The 21,590-nt window shown below is 38.7% G+C and overlaps 1 protein-coding gene across 1 annotated transcript in view; it reads left to right on the plus strand.

Moving 5' to 3' along the window:
- ANKFN1 (ankyrin repeat and fibronectin type III domain containing 1) overlaps positions 1-21,590 on the plus strand; it is a 126,310-nt gene that overhangs the window by 27,672 nt on the left and 77,048 nt on the right. The window contains exons 5-6 of the mRNA XM_088138208.1: positions 8,307-8,404; positions 11,664-11,754. Of these exons, the coding sequence (XP_087994334.1) occupies positions 8,307-8,404; positions 11,664-11,754 (189 nt within the window). The remainder of the gene's footprint in view (positions 1-8,306; positions 8,405-11,663; positions 11,755-21,590) is intronic.

The raw sequence follows: 21,590 nt of genomic DNA on the forward strand, positions 1-21,590 counted from the left end.
TCCCCTCGTCGGCCGACTTCCTCTTTACTTCTGTCTGACTGGCGATTGGAGTCCCGTCCTGGACCCGACTCCGGGGAAAACGGGAGACACCTCAACGGGGTGTTACGGCCGATTACTCACCGGTTCCCCACAGTCCGGTCCACGTCGAGGACTCCTGGCTGGCTCGCCAATTTTGTCAGAAAACGACAGACACGGGTTCGGTTATCCAGTAGACAGAAGTTTTTATTGGGCACGTTTGCAAAGGTGGGTCCCTCCCGCAGCAATGGAGGAACCCCGAAGCAAGGTCTGACAGGTTTTTATACCCCCTATCTGTCCTCCCCCTCCTACGAGGGCTTGGCTCACAATCTCACCTTTTTACCGCCCCGGAGCGCCGCTAATTAACCGCAAAACCGCAGACATTCCACTTTCCGAATCCAATCAGCGCAATACACATTCCAATCCCCACTTGACCCGACAGCCGCCCCCTGCCGTTTCTCTTCACTCTGGTGCGAACGTGCCTCTTGCCTGCAGTCTTTCCTCCCTCCTGCCGTCCTTCTCCACTCTGATGCGAGTGTGCCTTCTGCCCATCCTCCCTCCTGCCGTCCCCCCAAGGCTGCCCCATGGTGCACAGCGCTCTCCCTTAGCAAACATGGTTCATTTGAGGCCCTCACTTCTCCCTGCCTTCTCACAATCCTAATATTGAACAGATTTAGACTAATCTGCACATTTCCTGTATTCAGATAGACAATGCCATAAAAGAGTGGCCTGATTCTGAGTAAAATTGCTTCCTTATGCCATTATATAACAATAATTGACATTAAAAGGCTTACGTTGGTGTTTATGCTTGCTTTTACCACCCTGACCTCTTTCTCCAGTCTCTAAGGCTTCTGATTTTCATTCTTCACCTCAAAGTCAGTGCTTCGTCAGGAAAAGTAAGATTTCACAGCTTGAAAGACCCCATGCTGAGGAGAGAATTTCTTTGATTCCCAAGCACCATCTAGCTGTGTTTTAACAAGAATATAAGGATTTTGTTACGCAGAAAAAATAGCAAAAGTACTCAGTGTGTTCTTATCAAGAAAGGCCTCCATTTTGGAGCGTGTCGTTTGTAGTATTAGAATTCTGAAAAAGATAAAAACGTTTCATTGCATGGAAAGTTTATATCTCAGCTGTTATTTGGTAGAGAAGGGGATTTGGAAAAGTAAATATTCTCACTTTGCAAAGGGGGATAGATAGAAGAGTTTTACGTATATCCATATGGACAGTTTTCTAAATCCTATGAATGTGGAAATCTTAGGCAAGTTACTGTAGTTGCTAAATTAGTCTTTGAGGTTCTGGTCATCCAGCTAGTCTGTGTATGAACTGATATTAATATTATGCAGCAGGTCATACTGTGATTACCAACACAGCTACCCCTACTAACAACTCCCTCTGCTAGTCTCAGGAGTTACTTTATTTATTTTTCAAGTGGCCAGAAATACATCAAAATGAGAACACCTCAGCTGCCTATCATCTTTGCTTCTGTGAATCTGTCTGGACCCCACATGCTCCAGAAACAATCAGAGGAAATGAAGCTAGCCCTGCAGGCCAGTATGTTGCTTTGAAGCTCCTCTGGAGACAGCGAAGGTCTCCTGGGGAACGCAGCGTAGCACTAAAGAAAATGAGGTGGCAAAGTCTGCATCAGCCTTTCTTGAGTTTATGCCTTCCAGGCATGTTAGATCATAACTCCCAGAAGATTCTGCCTACGAATTAGGTACTAAAATTGGCCTGTTCTTGATTGGAGCTCTAATGAATAAACGGTGAGCATCTGTACACAAGCTAAGTAGAACAGTATTTGCTAGATCTGTAGTAATATGCAATATGTGTGGAAAATACACGGTGGGTTACTAATGTAATATAGTTCTGGAGTTTATAAAAGATTTGAAGTATATTGTCAGTTTGATATATGCCTCCTTGATCTTAAGCGTAATGGAGAAAGAGGCTACATTTCCAAGAAGAAATAGGCCCATTTTTCTTTGCATGGAAAATAAGTAAGTAAATCTCTCAGAAGAAGGAAAAGATTATCCTCAATGCTTTATACAATCTTCAGCTTTTGTCCTTAAAGAAAAATAACTCAGGCCCAATTAATCTCAGGGTTTCCATACACTCCAATATTTAATACGCATATCCAGATTTACAATTGAAATGATTCTGGTACCTTCATTTGGTCAGTATCTCAGCTCAAAATAATGCATAATGCCTTAAGAAGCCACTCATGACAGCTGCAAATTTGGCATGGTCTGGGCAATGCATTCTGACAGAGAGATAGTAATAGTACTGGATGGGTATGTACATTGCAGTTGGGAAATGGAAGTGGTACATACAGTTTTGGCATACATTCTGGGAGGCCAATGAAGAGCTGTTATTCAAAATTTTCTCTAGCTGGTGTAGCTCTCTCCAACCTAATTCTTAAAATTAGATTTGAAGCCTGGAGAAGGTATAAACTTATGAGCACTTTTTTTTTCCAAATGTGATGGGAAGGTGGGTGAAATTATACAGGACTGTTTGTCTTAGCCTATTAAACCTCACTGGCTGCATCACTAGAGCCATGTCTTTTTAAAAATGTTTTCTTGCATTGTGACATAGGGAGGTGATAAGTCAAGCCAATACCCACACTTGTTGTTTATTTTCTGTTGGCAAGTAAGCTAGAGTTAGCTAACAGAATGGAATTCCTCCTGCAAGCCTTTCTCCAGATAACTTTTAATGATTTGGCAAAGCATAGGATTTTCATCCTGATGACAAGATTCATAGTGCATCAAATTAACATTGCAGAACTAACCCAGAGACCTGTTTGCTTCTTTGCTCCATCCATTGAGTGTGCCAGAGATGTACAGTATTTTTTATCAGGAGCGCTGATGAAAAAAGTATATGTTAAGGCCTTGTTATTTTTCTTCCTGGACTTCGCATTATAGTTCATTATCATCCTCAAAAGTGTCTACGAGGCCATGCTTTATTATTAGTCCAGAAGTTGTTTGACTGACATACTGTATATGAAAATTACTTTCCAATTATCAATATAGATTTTATTTCTTGTTTATTTTGATGCTCTGGTTTACAACCAATGGCCCAAGAATGGTTTCCTGACCATCAAACTTTGGATACAGTCCCCTGGGACCCTGCTCTGAATCACCCTTTGTAATTTTTAATGTGCCAGAAAGGGCAAAATTTTTAATGTATTGGCAGCAATTATATTGGTTTTGTGAAGTTAGCTTAAATCTCAATTCAGTGTACTTTTTGCTTCACTTCTACCTGTCTGAGCCCTTGGCAGATGGCCACTCAAAGACTGAGGGCTGCCCTTATTTTCAGTTTTGTTGCTACTCACATTTACAAGGAGTCCTCAGTTAGTGACTGCCCTGTTTAGCCATTGTTTGAACTTACGATGACGCTGAAAAAATAGCTTTACAACTGGTCCTCACAACCATCGCAGCAACTCTGCAGTCACATGATCACCATTCAGGTGCTCCACAACCAGCAGGCATTTGCGACGGTCACAGTGTCCTGCAGTCACATGATCGCCATTTGCGAGCTTCACAGCCAGCTTCTGACAAGCAAAGTCAATGGAGAAGCTGACAGTAAGTCACAAGTTGTGGTCATGTGATGTCATGCTTAACAACTGCAGGTGATTTGCTTAACAACCAAGGCAGAACAGGTGTTGTAAGGTCTGGTACAATCATGTGATGTTTCACTTAATGACCGCATCACTATTGCGGTTGTTAAGTGAGGACTATTTGTATCCTATGCCATGCCTTTTTTGTTCAGTTTCATTTATAACTAAAACATTTTTAAAAAGAAAACATAGGGGCCACCATATTGAGAATTAGGCTGTATCTCCCTTTAGCCTTGTGTCATTTATCTCAACTAGCAGTTTTTTTCCTGTTGTATGCTATCTGGAGATGCATTGGATTGAATCTTTGTACATGCAAAGCTACTTTCCCCAGTCCAGCTATGTCCTTTCTCCTCGCCTGTTTGGGGGGAAGTGAGGTTGTGCATGTTAGCTTATCTCTTGATATCCATCCATCCATCCATCCATCCATCCATCCATCCATCCATCCATCCATCTATCTATCTATCTATCTATCTATCTATCTATCTATCTATCTATCTATCTATCTATCTATCTATCTGTCAATCATATTTATACCCTGCTGCAATTGCACACAGACTCAGTGTCTGGGTGCAGAAAATGTCACCACCAGTCAGCGTAAATAATACAAACCTAGATGGAGCTAGATAAGTCTTGACCTTCATGTAGGGTTTAATGCCATTTATTCCCTGTTGTGTTCTTAAGTGGAACAGGAAAAGAACACAACAGGGAATAAATGGCATTAAATCCTACATTTCCCCACATCAATCTGGCTTTGCCATGCTGGCTATCGGTGAAGGGAGATATAGTACTAATATATTTGAAGAACATCAGAGTGGAGAAAGCCTCTTTAAGGTGTGTCCTTAGCAAAACTCCTGTACTGGCCTCAACCTCTCCGTCAAGGTCATAGACATTAGATAGGTTTAAAACAGAAGCCCAGTGCTGAAATAGAGAGTAATAGATGGCTAATCTAAACATAAAGATCTCAGCAGCAAGATGGCTAGAGCTTAGTAATAGAGGGGAAAAATGAGGGCAATCACTCCTTTTTGGATTATTAATAGGAGACTCTATGTATGAACAATAAAACTTGAAGCCTGAAGTCCTGTTTTAGCTGGAGAACCAAATAATGTGTCTTATGAAACTCCATGAAGGCAAAAAATCAGTCAGTGTTCCTGACAAATTTGTCCTTTTTCATGTATGGGGAAAAGTTTAGATTTCCTCTAAGCACTTCCAATGGTAGATAGGTGGGTCCCCAACTGGGGAACTAATATCTTGGGGATAGATACAAGGTTTTTGCAACATGGTATGTGGAGTTTCAGGAGATGTGCATTCTGAACCTCTGAAATTCAAAGTACACATTCATACATAGCACTCCCTTTGATTTTCCCTTGTAACAACCCTGTGAGATAGGCTGGGCTAAGAGAGCATGGCTAATCCAAAGTCACTCAGTCCATGATTCAGAGTGGACTAACTCCTGAGTCTCCCTGTGCCTAATCTAACACCTTGATTTGGCACCACACTAGCCTTTATCAGAGACTATCCCCATTTCCTTTTGTATAAGGCTGAAAGCCTTAATTAAACCAATTTCTTCTTAAAATGTAATGGGCAACATGTGAAATTAAAGAACAGAACAGAACAGAACAGAACAGAACAGAACAGAACAGAACAGAACAGAACAGAACAGAATAGAATAGAATAGAATAGAATAGAATAGAATAGAATAGAATAGAATAGAATTCCATACCACAGAATTAGAAGGCAAAATGGACAGATTCATCCACCTAGACTAAGAGCTTGGAATGCTCTGGGTTTCAATTCATGTGCATTCAGATAATAAATGTTATACCAAATTACTATATCATTTCCAGCAGATATAACTTGGTTCTTTCCAAGCTTATCTGTACTTACTGAATGTGCCTATACAGATAATTAAGAAATGCATATGTGCACACACACATACAATTCACATATTTCATCATAAACAATATTTAAAAAGTCCAGTGTGAGAAAGCGGAACTGACAGAAACATGTATCTGTAGCTAGCTAGTTATTTTTGTTACTCTTCTACTAATTAGCTTAAATTGGTCAACCTGGTTCTTCCTATATCCGGTGTCCCAGAGATATCACATTGGTTCTTATTTGGACCCAACAGGGCTATTCGTCACAAGCATTTTTCAAGAGCTACTGTAATAATAGCTACTTTTTAATAACGCTTTCTGAGGACTCCTTACAATATTTAATTTCTCTCCATTAAATAATGTAATTTTAAAAAGTCACGGCAGGTTGAAAAAAATACACAAACCATTGTTTAAGAATAAGCTACAATGTGCAATAGCTAACTCTGGTAATCACATATTCATTCTTCAGAGGCAAATTTTCATTCTCTGACTGTTGTTTTGTTCATTATTATCTGTTTGGATTATCCCATCAGACACCCAGGACAAAATGGAATGTGGACTACAGCTGTGTGAACAGATTGTTTGCTCTGAGTTTTCCTGGAGCAATCTTAGCACCAAGTGGTCATTCACTTGTTATGAAATAACTCATGAATACATCACTGTTCTCAAGCTGTTCATGTGATAAAAGTCAGTGTCCAGGAACCCTGTTCTCTCTCTGGCCAATACTAATTCAGTAGCAACAAAGAACTGGTTTTCAAGACAGTTGGCACTGTATGGGAGAAGAATGTTGCTACTTTAGTGTAAGCAGAATCAAGCTCTAAACCATATTGATTTTCTTTTCTGCTTCTGATAAGCAAGAGGAGCTGACAGTGAGGTCATCCCTTTGAGGAGGGCTACCTATCAACCATCAAAAAAGTGGATAAAAGAGGATACGGTTTTCATAAAATCTAGGGATAATTAGTATAGTTTAAATAGAAATTCTGTATTTCTGACAGACAATCTTATTGGCATCTCTAATCCCAAGAAAGTTTGTGAAAAAGTAATACTGGGCATGCTGCATAAAGGCAATAGACTTTCTTTATTTTGAACACATAATTTCTTGCTTTATGGTAGATTTATCTTTCCTTTTCAAAATTCATCAGCCTGTTCTTTTAAAAACACACTTCAAAGAGGTTTCTTTGATATTCTTAACCCATAATGCATATTCCACTCAAGCCACTGTATTAACATTACTTTAATTAAAGTCCACTAGCCCATTGCATTTTTTTGATGAGATCTGGCTTATAATGGATCCTGAAGCTCATAGGGCACGGCACAATCACTCTTTAAGGTTATAATAACTAACTTTTTAAAAATGTATACAACTTATATTCCTCTATTTCCCCTTTTCCTCTTCTCTCCAATGTTTTGATTTCTAGACAGTTGGCCAGAACCCACTAAAACATATCTAGTCCTGATTCTTGATTATTCTTGATGTACTACTTTCTTTCCTTTCTATTAGTTATCTATACTGTACATTTCTATTATGTGCAATGGTTTACAAAGAATGGCCTCAAATTGTAGGCTTTCCCCCCCCCAAGTACAGATCTCCTGACAAGACTGCACATTCCTTTTGTTTGACATTAAACAACTAGGATGGTCTTCTCCAATTTATGCTGGCACTGTAATGGAACCTGTCTGTTTTGGCAGTTTGTATATCCAGCTTTGCTTCTAGGTGATTTAATGCAGCAAATGTTATAAAGCCCAGAAAAATTGTGGTTTACAATGGAAAATGTGAAAGGCCATCAAGTATAATGACACTTACAGACATGTTATAATGAATGGCAGCTATACATAGGCAAGAGAGAACCTCTACAAGATGTTCTATTAACAGCCTCTAAATTTTCATAGTGGTGGCTGGAGATAGTGCTGCAGCTCTCAATAAAGTCTCTGGTGCTTATTTTATTAAAGCCTCAGGGAATACAGAGAAAGCTAATATTTATTTAACTTAGATGTATTGCTTCTCACAGTAGGTTTGAAGAGGGCCAATTTTTGGAAGAGGGACTTAGATCTAAAGATGTATAGGAAGCATAATGTAGAAGAAATGCATCACTGTTCTTGGCCAGTCATACAGGAGAAAGTAGAACTTACTCAACATGAAGGACCTCTCAGGAAAGAGACCTTCCCAGTGGTGATATCTTGTGGAATTCCTTTCCTCTTCATGTTCACATTTAACTTGTGTTTTTTCTTTAGACAAGGCTACCACATCTCAGCTGCAGAAATTTGGAGGCCATTAGATGGTGGCAGAGAAAACTTTAACCCTTTGCTGATATCTAGTATCTGAATTTTTGCAGCCCAGATCTGATAGCCCTACATTAAGTATCAAGCAAGCATTTCCCAATAAGCTATTCTTTAAATGTCTTGGATACTACTTCCATCCTTTCCCACCTCCCAGTATTGCTAACTGGAATGGTAACTATAATGATAAGAACTGGAGTCCAACACATAGAATCTGTTCTCCCATATTTTAATTGTTTGGTGTTTATTTAATGTGTTTATCTATCGGCTGCAGTTTTTATTCCTGTTTTTACCTGCTAGGCTCATAGTGTAATCTCACACATATCTCAGATATAAATCCCACTGACTGCAATTAGGCTTGCTCCCAGGCCATCTAAGATTGCATAGGATTGTATAATTTTTAAATTAAAAATAATAACTCACTAAGAAAATTGGAAGGCAGAAATTGTCTTGAAGTCCTTTAGCATTTACAGACTTCCTCTTGAAGCAACTCATGCCAATCTTACCTTCCCCCTCTTTGATTTGTTTTCTAGTGGAATGGAGCTGTTCAGAAGACTTTTCTCCTTTGGCTGGAGAAATCATAATGGAAAACCTTCAGTCTTTGAGGTGCACTATTACTGGCCTCACAATGGTAAATGAAAAGTTGTTAATTCAGTTTGCCTTTTTTTTTTTTCTCAAATGCTAGCAGAACTCTCTGCTGGAGAGAAGCAGCTGAGTGCCATTTCTCTGGCAAGAGTTGCCAGTCATTAAACACATTCTGCTTGGCATCCAGCATCCAAAAATCACCAAAGAATAGGAAAATGGCATAGTTTTTTTGTGTGAGTTGCTATATTAGTGGGGAGAAATCAGAAAAGAGTGGATTGAAAGCCACCATGCCATGGATCAGAGGCTAATCTTATGGCAGATCAAAAGCTTTGAGAGATTCAGTCCTGACTCCAAGTCTGAGAGCTAAAATAACAATTCCATCTTCACTGCTTCATTGAGGAAACAAAAGTCACTGGATGGACTAACTTAAAAGGAGAGAACTATGTTTTTATAAAGATTAAAAGTGGGTGGATGATGGGCAATAATCTCCCTACAGACAATTTTGGGAGAGTGAACACATTTACCTCCATGTTGTATTGGTTCTTCATAAGCAGCTGAGTGTGGATTTTTTTGGTAGTAAAAGAAAGCAAATGTAACAGCATCAATATCAGCAGCTGAAATGAATTTAACCAAAAAAAAAAAAAATCAAGTACATTCTCCATGCACAAAATGATTAACAAAAATAAATGTTTATAATCTCTTAGCCTGTACTGTTTACAAAACTTCCGATCATATTTGATTTAAAATAGATTTATACAATGGCAAATCCCAGGCAGTCAGAATCAGGATATGAATATTATTGATTTTAAAACTGCTTTCAAAACTAAGATTTTAGATTATATTACTTCCTGTACTGAATTTTAATCTGAGTTAAAAATTCCAAATTTGAATCTCTTATTTTTAAAATGTTCTCAAACATTTAATTTGTGCAGTTAGGCTTGTATTTATGCTCTGTGGCCAACATTTAATAGAGTAATAACTTAGGGCCATTTCTGAAAGAAAGATTTTCAGCTTCAAACCAACAGTGGGCATCTGCAGTACTTTCCTCTGCAATTACTGTTGTTCAAATTATATCTTTCGTAACCCAGTCAAATCACCAACCTTTTTCCTTACACCTTGGAGATAGCGTGAATGTTTGTGAGAGAACTACAGTGTAGCAGTACCCAAGATGGGTGTTAAGTCTTTGAAGGTTCAGTCATTTGTATCTCCAGATCAAGGTGTACTGGCAGCTGAGCTTTTGGAACACCCCTTTTGGCTCCAGATCTCTGATGGCCCCTTTCTGGCAGGCAGAAATGCCAGTGAATCTCATCATATCCTGGTGCTGATTAGGGACAGACAAGAATTCTGCCCTGGAGGAAAGGCTGGTTGAAACAGGTGTTCGCAGGTGTTCGCCGTTCCCTCCAAGAAATGTCTATTTTTCTTTTGAAAATTTACAAGGTGGTTAGGGATCTAGGCCTTTATTTTTCTTTTAGCAGCAGAAACACCCCATCTTGTCATAGCAGTCTGGAGTATTTCACAGAGGCTGCTTCTCCTTTGCAGGACTTCCAGGACTGACTTTTTTGTTGTTAAAAGAAAGAGAAAGCACACAGTCCCAGCCATTCTGTACATTTTCAAAAGTAAGTCCAACATTTCCCTGTCTGTAAAAGGACCTTGGATTGGTTGATTCATTCATTCATTTATTTATTTAAAGCAGCCAGAGTAGAAATCAGTCCTGTGTAAACCAGATTAGATTTACTCTAAATTATACATCCCTAGTTTGGATATCAGCCTTGGGGATTTATGATGCTATCCTCTAATTAAAAAAAAAATGCATCCCCTAATTCTCCTCTTGGCTCAGATTAAAATATAAACCAGGAGAAAAATTAAAGTTTCCCTTCTACTTCTCTCAATTTCCAAAATATTTCCCCTCATCAGCTGATCTACTGATGCTCCCAATACCCAGCAGTCAAGCATTTAAACAGAGAAAAGAACGGCTGATGGGAGAGGTTGTTTTGGGGATGAAAGAAATGTTGGCAGAGACAAAGGATGGGGTGGGCAAATTCCAAATTTTTCTAGACTAACTAGAAAAAAATGAGATATTTGTGATGAGGGGTATACTCCAACTCACTACCAAACCTGTACATTTTAAATGGAACAGGAATGGAAGGAATTGCTAATAATTGCTTTGCTTTTTTAATATGAGGATCTTCAATTTGCACTTCCCCCAAATTATTAATTCCTGCATACTGAAAAAGAAACATTTCAGAATTTTGTAATGTATGTCACAACTCCCAAAATGCATCCATTAAGGACAAGTGCACACAAAAATAATCATATTTAAGGGGAAATTATATATGTTAGGGGAAATTGCTTGCAAATGTGTGCATCTTGTATAAAGGAAAATGCATACAAAAATCTGTGAAAATACAAACTTTTTTTGCTGAGTTTGCAAGCTAATTAAAGAAATATACTGAAACAAACTTATGAAAAATTGAACAACATTAAAATTGGGGTGAACAACATTAAAATTGGGGTGGGTAATCTTTAGGAATAGATAAATAACTTGGCCCAAAGTACATTATATGAAGTGCATTTTGCATCTAATGTGTCTGGAGATGAGAAGCCAATACTTAACAGAATCAGAGCACACAGAAGTGGAATTTTAATCCTTTCATTCGCTACTGTGGTTTTCAGGCTAATTCTTTTGAAAATGATGTTTGCTTTAGAAGATGCCAACAGATTATTTTGCCCCAAAGCAAATCCTGTACTATCTTCCTCATTTTCCTCATTAACACAGCAGATGAGGATAGGGTTAAATGTCCTCTCCATAGCTGCTTAGATCTCATGTGTTTCTGAACTGCTCTGGTAAGGAGCAAAGGAGGCTGAGGCCAGTGAGAGCAGAGAAGCATTCACTCTGTCATTTCTCAGGTTTTGATTCTTGCATCAAGCTCTCCCTCCCTCCTCTCCTCCTCTTCCTCCTCTTCTCCTCCTCCTTGTCCTCAGCCTCATTTGCCATCATGCTATGTAATGAGATGGAGACATGCTTGAGTATTTTAACAGTGTTAGGGCACTAATGTCTGACATGCAGTTGTCATAGATGACAACAGCAAGATCCCTCAAATGGCTGTTTGTTCTGCTGAATAATATGAGCTGAAGCTCTGTCAAAGTTAGCACAAAGTCAACATAGTCCTAATATAAACAACTGAAAAGAACTGTGTTTTTGTTGCTACATTCACCTTTGCCACTGCAAAGCTACATGACTTCAGAAGATGTACCTTGGCCATGTATATAAACTTGAAGTTTTGTCTTTTATTTTTCATTTACAGGGCCAAAGGTATTATGTCAGAGTTTACGCTTATAACATGAAAGGCTGGGGACAGCCTCAGACTTCCACACCTTGCTGTGCTTCTCCTTCTAGTAGGTTAAGAACTTTCAATGTTGATCTTATTCTTATATGACCAGTGTTTGTTCTCTCTCTGTATTGCTCTCCCACCTTGAAAAAAATTAGTAAAATGATGTTGTTAGCAAGAAACAGAATGTTTAAAAGTGGCTGCATGTGTACAGGATATCTTATTAAATATATGATGACTAAATGCTGTTAGTTAATTATCTCTCTCTCTCCTCTTCCTTCTCTCCTAAATTAAGGGAGGAAGTTAGACAGAAAAGCAAGAGGGAAGGGAAATGAATGAATAAACATGTAAACACTGATTTCCTTGGCTGTAGGGGGGAAAGTGTTAAAAGGTATTCAGAAAAGATTTGACAAAAATGGCTTATGCTCTTAGCCAATTTGGAAGATTATGTTTTGGCTCACCTATTTTAATCTTGATCAAATAAGCCAAACCTGTATTCCTTCCCTGAATTTTTAACTATCTTAATTTTTAACCCCTTCAAATATAGTCCCAGAGCTTGTTTTCTGTTCATCTTTTTTTTTTAACCCAAGAATCAGTCAAAACTTTACTGGAACTTTGGATCTCTTGTACATCCAGTAAGTAAAGCTTGTCCTTTTTTAAATCACTTCTCACAAAGTCCTTCAAGACTTTAACAGACCTCTTTTGTAAATCCAGAAAGAGAGTTATCCAAATTGCTTTCCTGATTTAATAATTGTATATCTCCTTTAGGCAATAAAACATCCATCACTTTTATTTGTGTATTCAGTACATCTTTCTCCATATCCTTCTCATTGCTTAACACATTTAAGTCCCCATTCAAATTAATTTCAAGCTTATCCATTGTAGCTCATTCTCCTTCTGTAACTTCATTGACACACAATCTGTCTATCATATCAAGTAATCTTGAGGATTCAAAGTTCAGAAACATCCATTAAGGTTTTTTGTTCCATTATTTATTTCTTTGTTTATGAAACAAATTTACTATCTTCTAGCTCCCTCTAGTGTGAAACCTTTAAGGTCCCATTACCATGTTTCCTCTTAAAAGAACCCAGTCGCCATTTCCCATGGGAAGAATTCTTCAAATTAATTCAAAACTATACTTCCAAGTCCATCTGAACCCTTAATCCATTGTTAACTTTCCAAAATCCATATTCTAAGCACCCTTCTGCTGTTTAATCCAAAAAATAATATTTTTCCAAATCATATTTAAACCATCTTTCTCCAAGGAGAAGGCAACTCACCCGATGAATACAGTAAAACTTTGCCAATACGAAGGGTCTTAATATTTCCAGCACAATTTAAAAAATAATCCAAAAAGTGATTAAGAGGTGAGGCTCAGTTGAGCTTTATGTCCTTAAAAGACTGCATTACGAGTATGAGCTTGATGGTATGCCTCAACTCCCAGCCACTCAACCCATAAGCTGACTGCAAAACAACAATTCCTGCAGTCTGCTCATGAGGAGTGGCTGCCTGGAGGGTTATCTCAACGATCTCTTCTTCCTTCAGAAAGATTTCATTAGTCCGGATCCAGCATCCAGCCGCAATTTTCCTTGTAAACGCAGTACCACTGCCAGCAGGACGTCAGCTTGCTATGGTGCTCACTAGAAGTCCCCATGGGCCTCCTTGATCTCTCAGTGGCTTTCAACATAATTAAACATGTTGGTCCTTCTGGACCAACTCAGGGGACTGGGAGTGGGAGGCATGGTGTTACATTGGTTCTGTTCCTTTGTCCATAGCAAACAATACACCTCTTCTCAGTTCCCACTTGAAATGATTACTGAGGACCAGGGTATTCCATGGGTAAGTTACACAGCAGACAATTGGGGTAGAAGCCTCCTGTGGGGCCTGATGGACAACTTCTCCTTGCTCCAGTGTATGGGATAGTGAATGTCCACACAGAGAAAAAATCATGAGACAAAGTTCGTTAGAGTACAGAAAGCATTTTACTTCTTTTTTTAGTGAGAACTTGACAAAAAAAAATAGGTAAAATAAGGACATAATGCATTAGAGATAGCAATTAGCAAGCTTTGATACCATATGTCAGTTTCTAAATTCTAAGGCTTAAGATGCCAATATGGTCTTCAGAGTGCAGCTGGAGGGGGAAGAGGTTGATGAAGATGTCACATTCTTTCTGTAGTCACCTATTCCTGTATGGTGTTGTATTGCATGTGTAAACCCATGGCATTTGTGCTTAAGGGAGTTTACTGTAAAAGCACTCCTTGTTATACAGGTGGTCCTTGTTTAACAACCACTCATTCAGCAATCATTATAATGGCACTAAACGAGTAGTAGTTACAACCAGACCTTATACTTACGGCCATCGATTTGCGACCTTCCCTGCTGGCTTCCCACAAACAAAGTCAATAGGGAAGCCAGCAGGAAGTCAGAAGACACAGTCACCTGAGGTCCTCACATAATGACCCACATGGTCCTTGTTTAACAATGGCAACTGGGACTGCTGGAATTGCTATTGTTAAGCAGCACGGTCACATGGTTTTTCATCTTATGACCACATAAGTTTCTGGTCCCAGTTAGCATCATTAAACAAGGACTACCTGTATCTGCATGCAGAGATAACTGAAAAACATCTGGGGAGCATTTGCCACAATATACAGGGTATCTCTGTGTTTTACCTTTTTAACTCTTGGCTTGAGCCAAGTTAACATCTCAAGGGCTTCTGCTTGAGTTTGTTATATGAAATTTGGGATCCTCCTGGACTCATGGTTCCTGATGGAAGAGTAGTGACAACCATGGCTATGAGGGCCTTTGCACAAGTTTGCCTTGTGCACCAATTGTTCCCATTTCTGGATTGAGAGGCCCTACTCATGGTGACTCATGTCTTAGTCCCCGCACAATTGGATTACTGTAATGTCCTAGGGCTGACCTTGAAGAGCATTTGGAAGTTGCAACTGGTCCAGAATGCATGGCATGGGCAATTTGTGGCATTTCATGATACTCCAACATAACACCTCTGCTCTGTGAATTGCACTGGTTCCAGTAGGGTTCTGAGTACAATACAAGGTGCTGGCTGTCATCAATAAAGTCTTATAGGGCACAGGACCAGATTATTTGTGGGACTACTGTCTTTGATTGTCTCTACTTATGCCACCAATAATGGCAGGGTTGGCATGCTTCAGATCCCTTCTATTAGGCAGTGTCATTTTCTGGGACCAGGAGTTGTGCCTCTTCTATCACAACTTCTGCCCTATGGAATGGCATTCCCCCAGAGATCCAGATGGCCCTGATGCTGTTGGCCTTTTGCAAAGCATTAAAGATCTGGCTGTTCCCCCAGGCTTTGGGGCCAGGAAGTTAAGTGAGCCCTATTGGTTGATTTGTTTAGTTTTGGTCTCAGAATTAGAAGTGGAATTATTTCTAGATCTCATACATATGTTATTATACTTGGTTTTGGGTATTATCTTTTATGTTATGTTGCTGGTTTTGGTTTTAACCCTCTGTTTGCCACCTTGAGTCATGGCAGTGAGATGAGAGGCTATATAAGTTGTTCAGATAAATAAATAAGCAAGCAAGCAAGCTGAATCAAAAATGTACTACTGCTAATAACTGTATAAGCTTTTCTGGACTGGGAAGATTACACAACAGGAGTAAAGAGCATGATGCATTAACCGTAGTTGGCAGGGTACATACCATTCAAATGGGTGTAGGGAAAAATGTTAACATTGAGTTCAAGGGGCAGTGATTTAAAAAAAAAAGACTTCAAGCATTTAATATATGAATACCACAACTATTCACCAAGCAGTGTTGATGAGAAAATGAATATCTTGGCAGTGCTATGTTAATTAATATCTGTTGTGAACAATTACCTTATTACTCTTAGCTTGATCTAGTAATATATACAAATTCTCTAATGATTTTATACCCTCTTATAAATGTTATGATACAAATAAAATAAATGTTCTGATATAAATGCACAAGTGAGGCCAAATAAAACTTATTAACTCAATCCAACTGAAAGGAATGGGTCTGCTTGGTTTATAAATTATTGCTTGTAAGAGTTGTTATATTTCAATTTTTCCACTGATTTGAAAGGTTTTATTTGGCCTTAGTTGTTGGTGTGTATGTGGCTATTATATTACAGAAAGGTGATTAGACTGAATATATCTGGCCTGTTAGATGAACCATTTTGGGACTGGAGCTTGGAAATAGTTGTGTCTGTCAAAGGGTGATGGATTCTGCTCTCAAATTCAGCCATTAATGTTGGGGCATCCATCCTTTTTACAACAGAGCTGATTTTGGCTTAAAGCTATAATCTAAATTTAGAAACTTTGGTACATATAAAACGTTCCATAATAATCACAGTTTCAGGAATGTTTGTAGAATTAAATATCCAGTATTCAAGCCTAAATCTAATGTTGGCCCCAAAGCCCTTCAAAAGACCACTCAAAACCCAAATCTGCAAAGTAAAGCAACTGAGCTATGAGGAAGCACTAACTTGCTACGAGAGCTCCATAACATTGTATTGGAGACTTCCCCAGCCTGGTATCCTCCAGATCTTTGGGGCCATAACTCCTAGTTACACTGCAGGCTGGGTGGGAATTCCGGGAGTTGTATCTAGAGGGTGCCAAGTTATAAGGACTGATTATTTGCATTGGATGTAGCCTGCATTATCTCATTGGCATGACATAAATTTATGTGTGAAATATTTATTTATTTGTTTCTTTCTATTCTCAGTTATTTAGAATGTATTTATTTAGTATGGTCTCTGTACCAAAAAAAAAAGTTTGCTGATCTCTGGCTTCAAAGCATTAGCCAAATAATATGTTTGGCATCTTCTCTATAATGTAGCATTTAAGAAAAAAAGTCAGTTGATATTGCAAATATTGAACAGAAAGAAAGTTATACCATACCAAATAATAATAATAATAATAGTAATAATAGTAATAATAATAATAGTAATAGTAATAGTAATAATAATAATAATAATAATAATAATAATAATAATAATAATAATAATAATGCAGAATAGGAGAGAAAGAACTGGAGAAAATCACAAAATACAAAGGCCTGCAAATAGAAGTAGAACAATTATGGCAAAAGAAAGCAAAGATAGTACCAATAGTTATAGGCACTTTGGGTGCAATCCCAGAACATCTGGAGAACCACTTGTAGACTATCAGCATTGACAAAATCACCATCAGTCAATTGCAAAAGGCAGCTTTACTTGGAACAGCTTATATCCTGTGACGATACCTTTAACACCATCAGACAACAACATCTGCCTATCCCAGGTTCTTGGGAAGGACTTGATAGGTGGATAAAAATGCCAAATCCAGTCTAAACATCTGGCTGACTGTGCAACCAACCAATAAATAATAATTGGAAATTATGGAAAAGGTCTTTAGAGCGCAGCTATTAGTACCTGTGCCTGTCATCAGTCCATCTTTGAACAATTTTTTTTAGTTATTTGTTACAGCAAAGATGAGAGGGAGGTATTCCATAACAATCTTTTCCTTAAGAAGAGGGTTTTGAACATGGGCCCATGTCCAAAATATTGTATCCCATAATGTTGAAACTCATTTGCATCCAAACACATTTCATGGTATGGATATTCAGAAAACCTCCTTCAGAGAGTTCTGGCTGAGTACGCTTTAACTCATATACATGAGGCAGAAATTATCTAGGGATGCAACCCTCTGGAATCAGTGGTTGGCAAAGAAAGCTTCAATGGCTTAATATAGAAGCTAGGTCGGCAATGGCTGAATTTAAGCAACCCGCAGGAATAAGAATGTTCAGATTCTAATGAGAAATCTATTTAATTTGCATTTCCCAAACTAGTACTGTACACACAAAAAACTATACAGTATTTATTGTCTGGTAAGGAGGAAAGGTAAAGTCTCCTTTGAGTCAGGCTTAGTTCCCAGTGGCTTCAGGAATTCTTGAGAACAGTATGGAAGTGATTTGCCATTGCCTTCTTCTGGGATTTTGATTTTGGTTTTTTGCATCCCAGCCCAGCCTACAGTACTGGTATTCCTTGGTAGTCTCCCACCCAAGTACTAATCAGTCCCAGTTCTGCTTAGCTTCCAAGTTTAGGCAAGATCAACCAGATGTTGCCACCTGCTGAAGCATACAAGGTTGCCTTTGAGTTGAGCTTGACTACTGGTGACTTGCACAGATACATCTGTACCACATTTTGGCCTGATACAACACTGATTTGCTTTTTCTAGGAAGTTTGTTCAGATGCCCAGCCTAGCCTACAGCTCTGAACACCTCAGATAATCCACTATTACAAATATTAACTAGGCTCAATCTTGCTTAGCTTTCTAGCTCTGCCACCTTTGGTTAGCTGCTATGACCTAGCTAGCCTTTATAAGTATCAAACAAATATGTTACACCAACCAAAATTAACAAGTAAAATTAAACAACAGTTAAAATTACCATAAAGCAGTAAAATCTATATACAGCATGATATATTAACAATCACAGTAAAAAGAACACACACAGCTATAAAGATAATTATTCCTAGAGTACACTTGTAAGCAAGTTTAATTATTTGCACTCACCTATTTCATGCAATTTTGTTCAGAACGGATGCGTCTTCAAATTTTACAATGCCTGATGTTGTGAGAAAAATTGTATATATTGGAAAATTTCATACAAAAATGAATATTTGAGGACAAACTATAAACTAACATAAATATGAACTGAAATCTAGTATGATTTAAAAGTGCTCAGACTTATGTTGAAGTTGACAGAATGGAGCTAGTGAGATGGCCTGATTTAAACTGGTCTATCCCTTCTTTCAACAGTTGTAGTTCTTCACAATTTAATATTCTCCTCTCAAAAATATAAGAACTTACCTATTATGGGAAAAAGTGCGAAACTGCATAGAGCAGTGAAAATAATGTTCAGTAATTACAGGAACATGTACAAGCATACATAGATTAAGACAAATGTGCATAAAAAGAAACAAAATGTAGACAATTTATATACATACTTTAAACAAAACTTTCACCAAATTTATGCACAAAAATCACATATAAGTTTGGAAAAGTAGGAAAAACCAAAACTGACAGATTCATTCATCTGTAGCTATAATTTCCTGAAGAAATGGGAAAAATATTGGTTTCCCAGTATTAGAAGTAGAAAAAGAATGGCAATAATTATATTTATTTCATCAAATTCCCAGAAGAATTCTTTCAAGGTACTGCTTCTATGTTGGCAATATTTAGTAGCTTGTACAGATTTTAAACATGCTGATCGTTCACAGTTATCCAGCAATCCTGTCCATGTTTACTCAAATCTAAGTCCACCATGTCCAGCCAGATCTATCACTAGTCATAACTAAAAAATTATATTGGATGGATGGATGGATGGATGGATGGATGGATGGATGGATGGATGGATGGATAGATACGACATTCTTGCAGTATTTTCTTTAAAAAATTACTCAACTGATTTTGATGCCATCTTTTTATCCTTATAGAGAAGAAATTAAAATGTGAAGGCTCCAGCTAATCTTCTCCTAGAGATAACTTTTTCAAGACCCCCTTTCTAGAGGAAGCTTCCTGTTTTTAAGTTTGTTAAATCTGCTCTGGGTTTTCCCATACAGTATTTGTGCTTCCTACCTCAGAATGGCAAGATAGAGAGGCATACCTATTTGGAGAGTCAGAAGTGGCACACTTGGGTTGCCCCTGCCAAATTTATAGGATTGCAATTTCATTTTGTCACAAGGAGCAGTAGCTCAGGCTGAGGGAAAGCCAGTTTGGTCTGGTGGTTAACCCACCAGACTAGAAACCAAGAGACTGAGAGTTCTAATCCTATCCTAGGCATGAAGCCAGCTGGGTGATCTTGAGCCAGTCACTCTCTCTCAGCCCTAGGAAGGAGGCAATGCGTAATTGGCTGTAGGAATAACCTTGAGGAACAGGCAGAAGAGCTGCAACAAAGATAACGGTTAGATAAAGGAAATTGGAGCCTGAGGCAGAAGTGCAATTAGACAAAACATCCCAGACTTGACCGTCCCTGGTTCTCACGAAGATAAAGAGAGGGAGGGGGAAGTGTATTCACTGTAACCTTATAATAATAGTAGTATTAGCATTCATAACTTTGATTTCCTAGTCTGCTCTACCTTGAAGGTCTGACACAATGGCAAACATCTTCTAAAAATCTTTCCAAGAAAACTGCAGGGACTAGTACAGGCACTCACTAGGAGTCAACACTGACTCAAAGGTACACACACACACACACACACACACACACACAGAGGCTGAGGATTTTATGTTTCTAGGAACATATTTTTTCATCTGTCTGCCATTCAAAAGAGCTGCCTTTTCTTTTCAGGCCTCAATGTTCATAATTACATATTATTTTATTCAAGGGTGGTTCCAAAGCATCACTGTGTTTTATGTAATTCAGAATGGGTGATTTATTGAAAAGATGAAATAGTCATGATATCAACCCCGGAATCGCCTGTGAGCAAGAGGAGAAACATTTGGGGAGAGAGGATGCTTTCTCTTCTTGGAACAGCAGCAGGCCCCTCCAATGAAATGTTGGCGGGTGAGTTTGCCATGTCAGCTACTGCTGCCTGCTCCTTTACTAGTGCTGAATGCACTCACACACCCTGTGCCAGCTAAGCAGACCCAATCTGCAAACAGTACCCCCGCATTTTTTTTTAATTTACAGTACTGCAGATGGTTATTAGGTTCATTCCTGTAAATGGAATGCATACGAAAAACAGTATCAAAGCTTACTGAGGTCATGATGAGTGCTGTGACTCTGAGTGAATTTCCTTCTTACTGGTGACTGAATGTTGAGGTAGAGTGGGGAGGGGTGGACTTTACTTGGATATTAGCTGATAACCAATACAAAGGTGCCAATTAATTATCCAAGGAATAGTAGATGTTTGGCAGAAAGAGACCACTTGTTAATTATGGCGTCAGTGTGTCAGATATTGGCTAGAGTGCCCTAGATTCAGATTCTTGCTCAGCAAGAAAACTCAACTCATTGGGATTTTAATAACTGAGCAGTTATTAGCAGATTACCAGTTTTAATTGCATGTACCCAAGGCACTCAGGATGCTATATCTGCCTGACTTTATTTTGTTGCACTCAGGACAAGGACTTTGGGGGGGGGGGGTGCAGGGGGTGCCACATAGAAATGCACAGTGTTTCAATCCAAGCCCCATCTTATTGCACCTGCCCATTACCTGTTCCCCCAAGATTGGATTGACCCAAAACCGGGCAGCTTTCTCAAAGCCTTGAAGACCTAGTTGTGTTCCTGGGCAAGGGGGTTGGAATGTTAGTTGGACCCCATGAGGTTACTGACTTGTGGCAAATTTGTTTTTATCTTGGTTGCTTATTACATGCCCAGAGTTGCCAAGGTGAGAAGGGTTGACATATCAGTCGAATAAACAAATAAACTGAAAGTTGGTGATGTGATTCTGTCAAGTTTTTTTTTATTCCTAGCTTTATGTTCAGGATGGCCAAATTCATTACTAAATCCTTGCAACAGAGGTGAGATTTGAGGTCAGATATTTCTGACTGAACTCCCAACCGAAATTGTTATGTCATCTTGGTTACTAGTTTGGATGGTAATTTAAAGGTCCAGACTGAGCCTACACATCAAGCTATCAGGACTCCTGCCATTTAGTATTTGGGAACTGGCATACTAAAGAGGGCTACATATGTAACAATGGGGGGGGGGATAGGGAGGGAGGGAAGGATTAGTCTGATTAGTCTATGGAATCAATAATGTGGTTTTAGAACTATGGATGTAGCCCCATTTAGATTGGATGGATTATTGCCTAATACATGCTCCCCAGCTTGCTGCCTTCCAGATGTGTTAATACTGCAAATTTCAGAATTCCCTAGGCATTTTAATGGATGCTAACAATGGAGTGTTGGAGCTGAG

Source organism: Python bivittatus, unplaced genomic scaffold, assembly GCF_059951505.1.
Source record: "Python bivittatus isolate LINGU-HERP-01145 unplaced genomic scaffold, Pbiv_v1 ctg000220_np1212, whole genome shotgun sequence".
NCBI lineage: Eukaryota > Metazoa > Chordata > Lepidosauria > Squamata > Pythonidae > Python > Python bivittatus.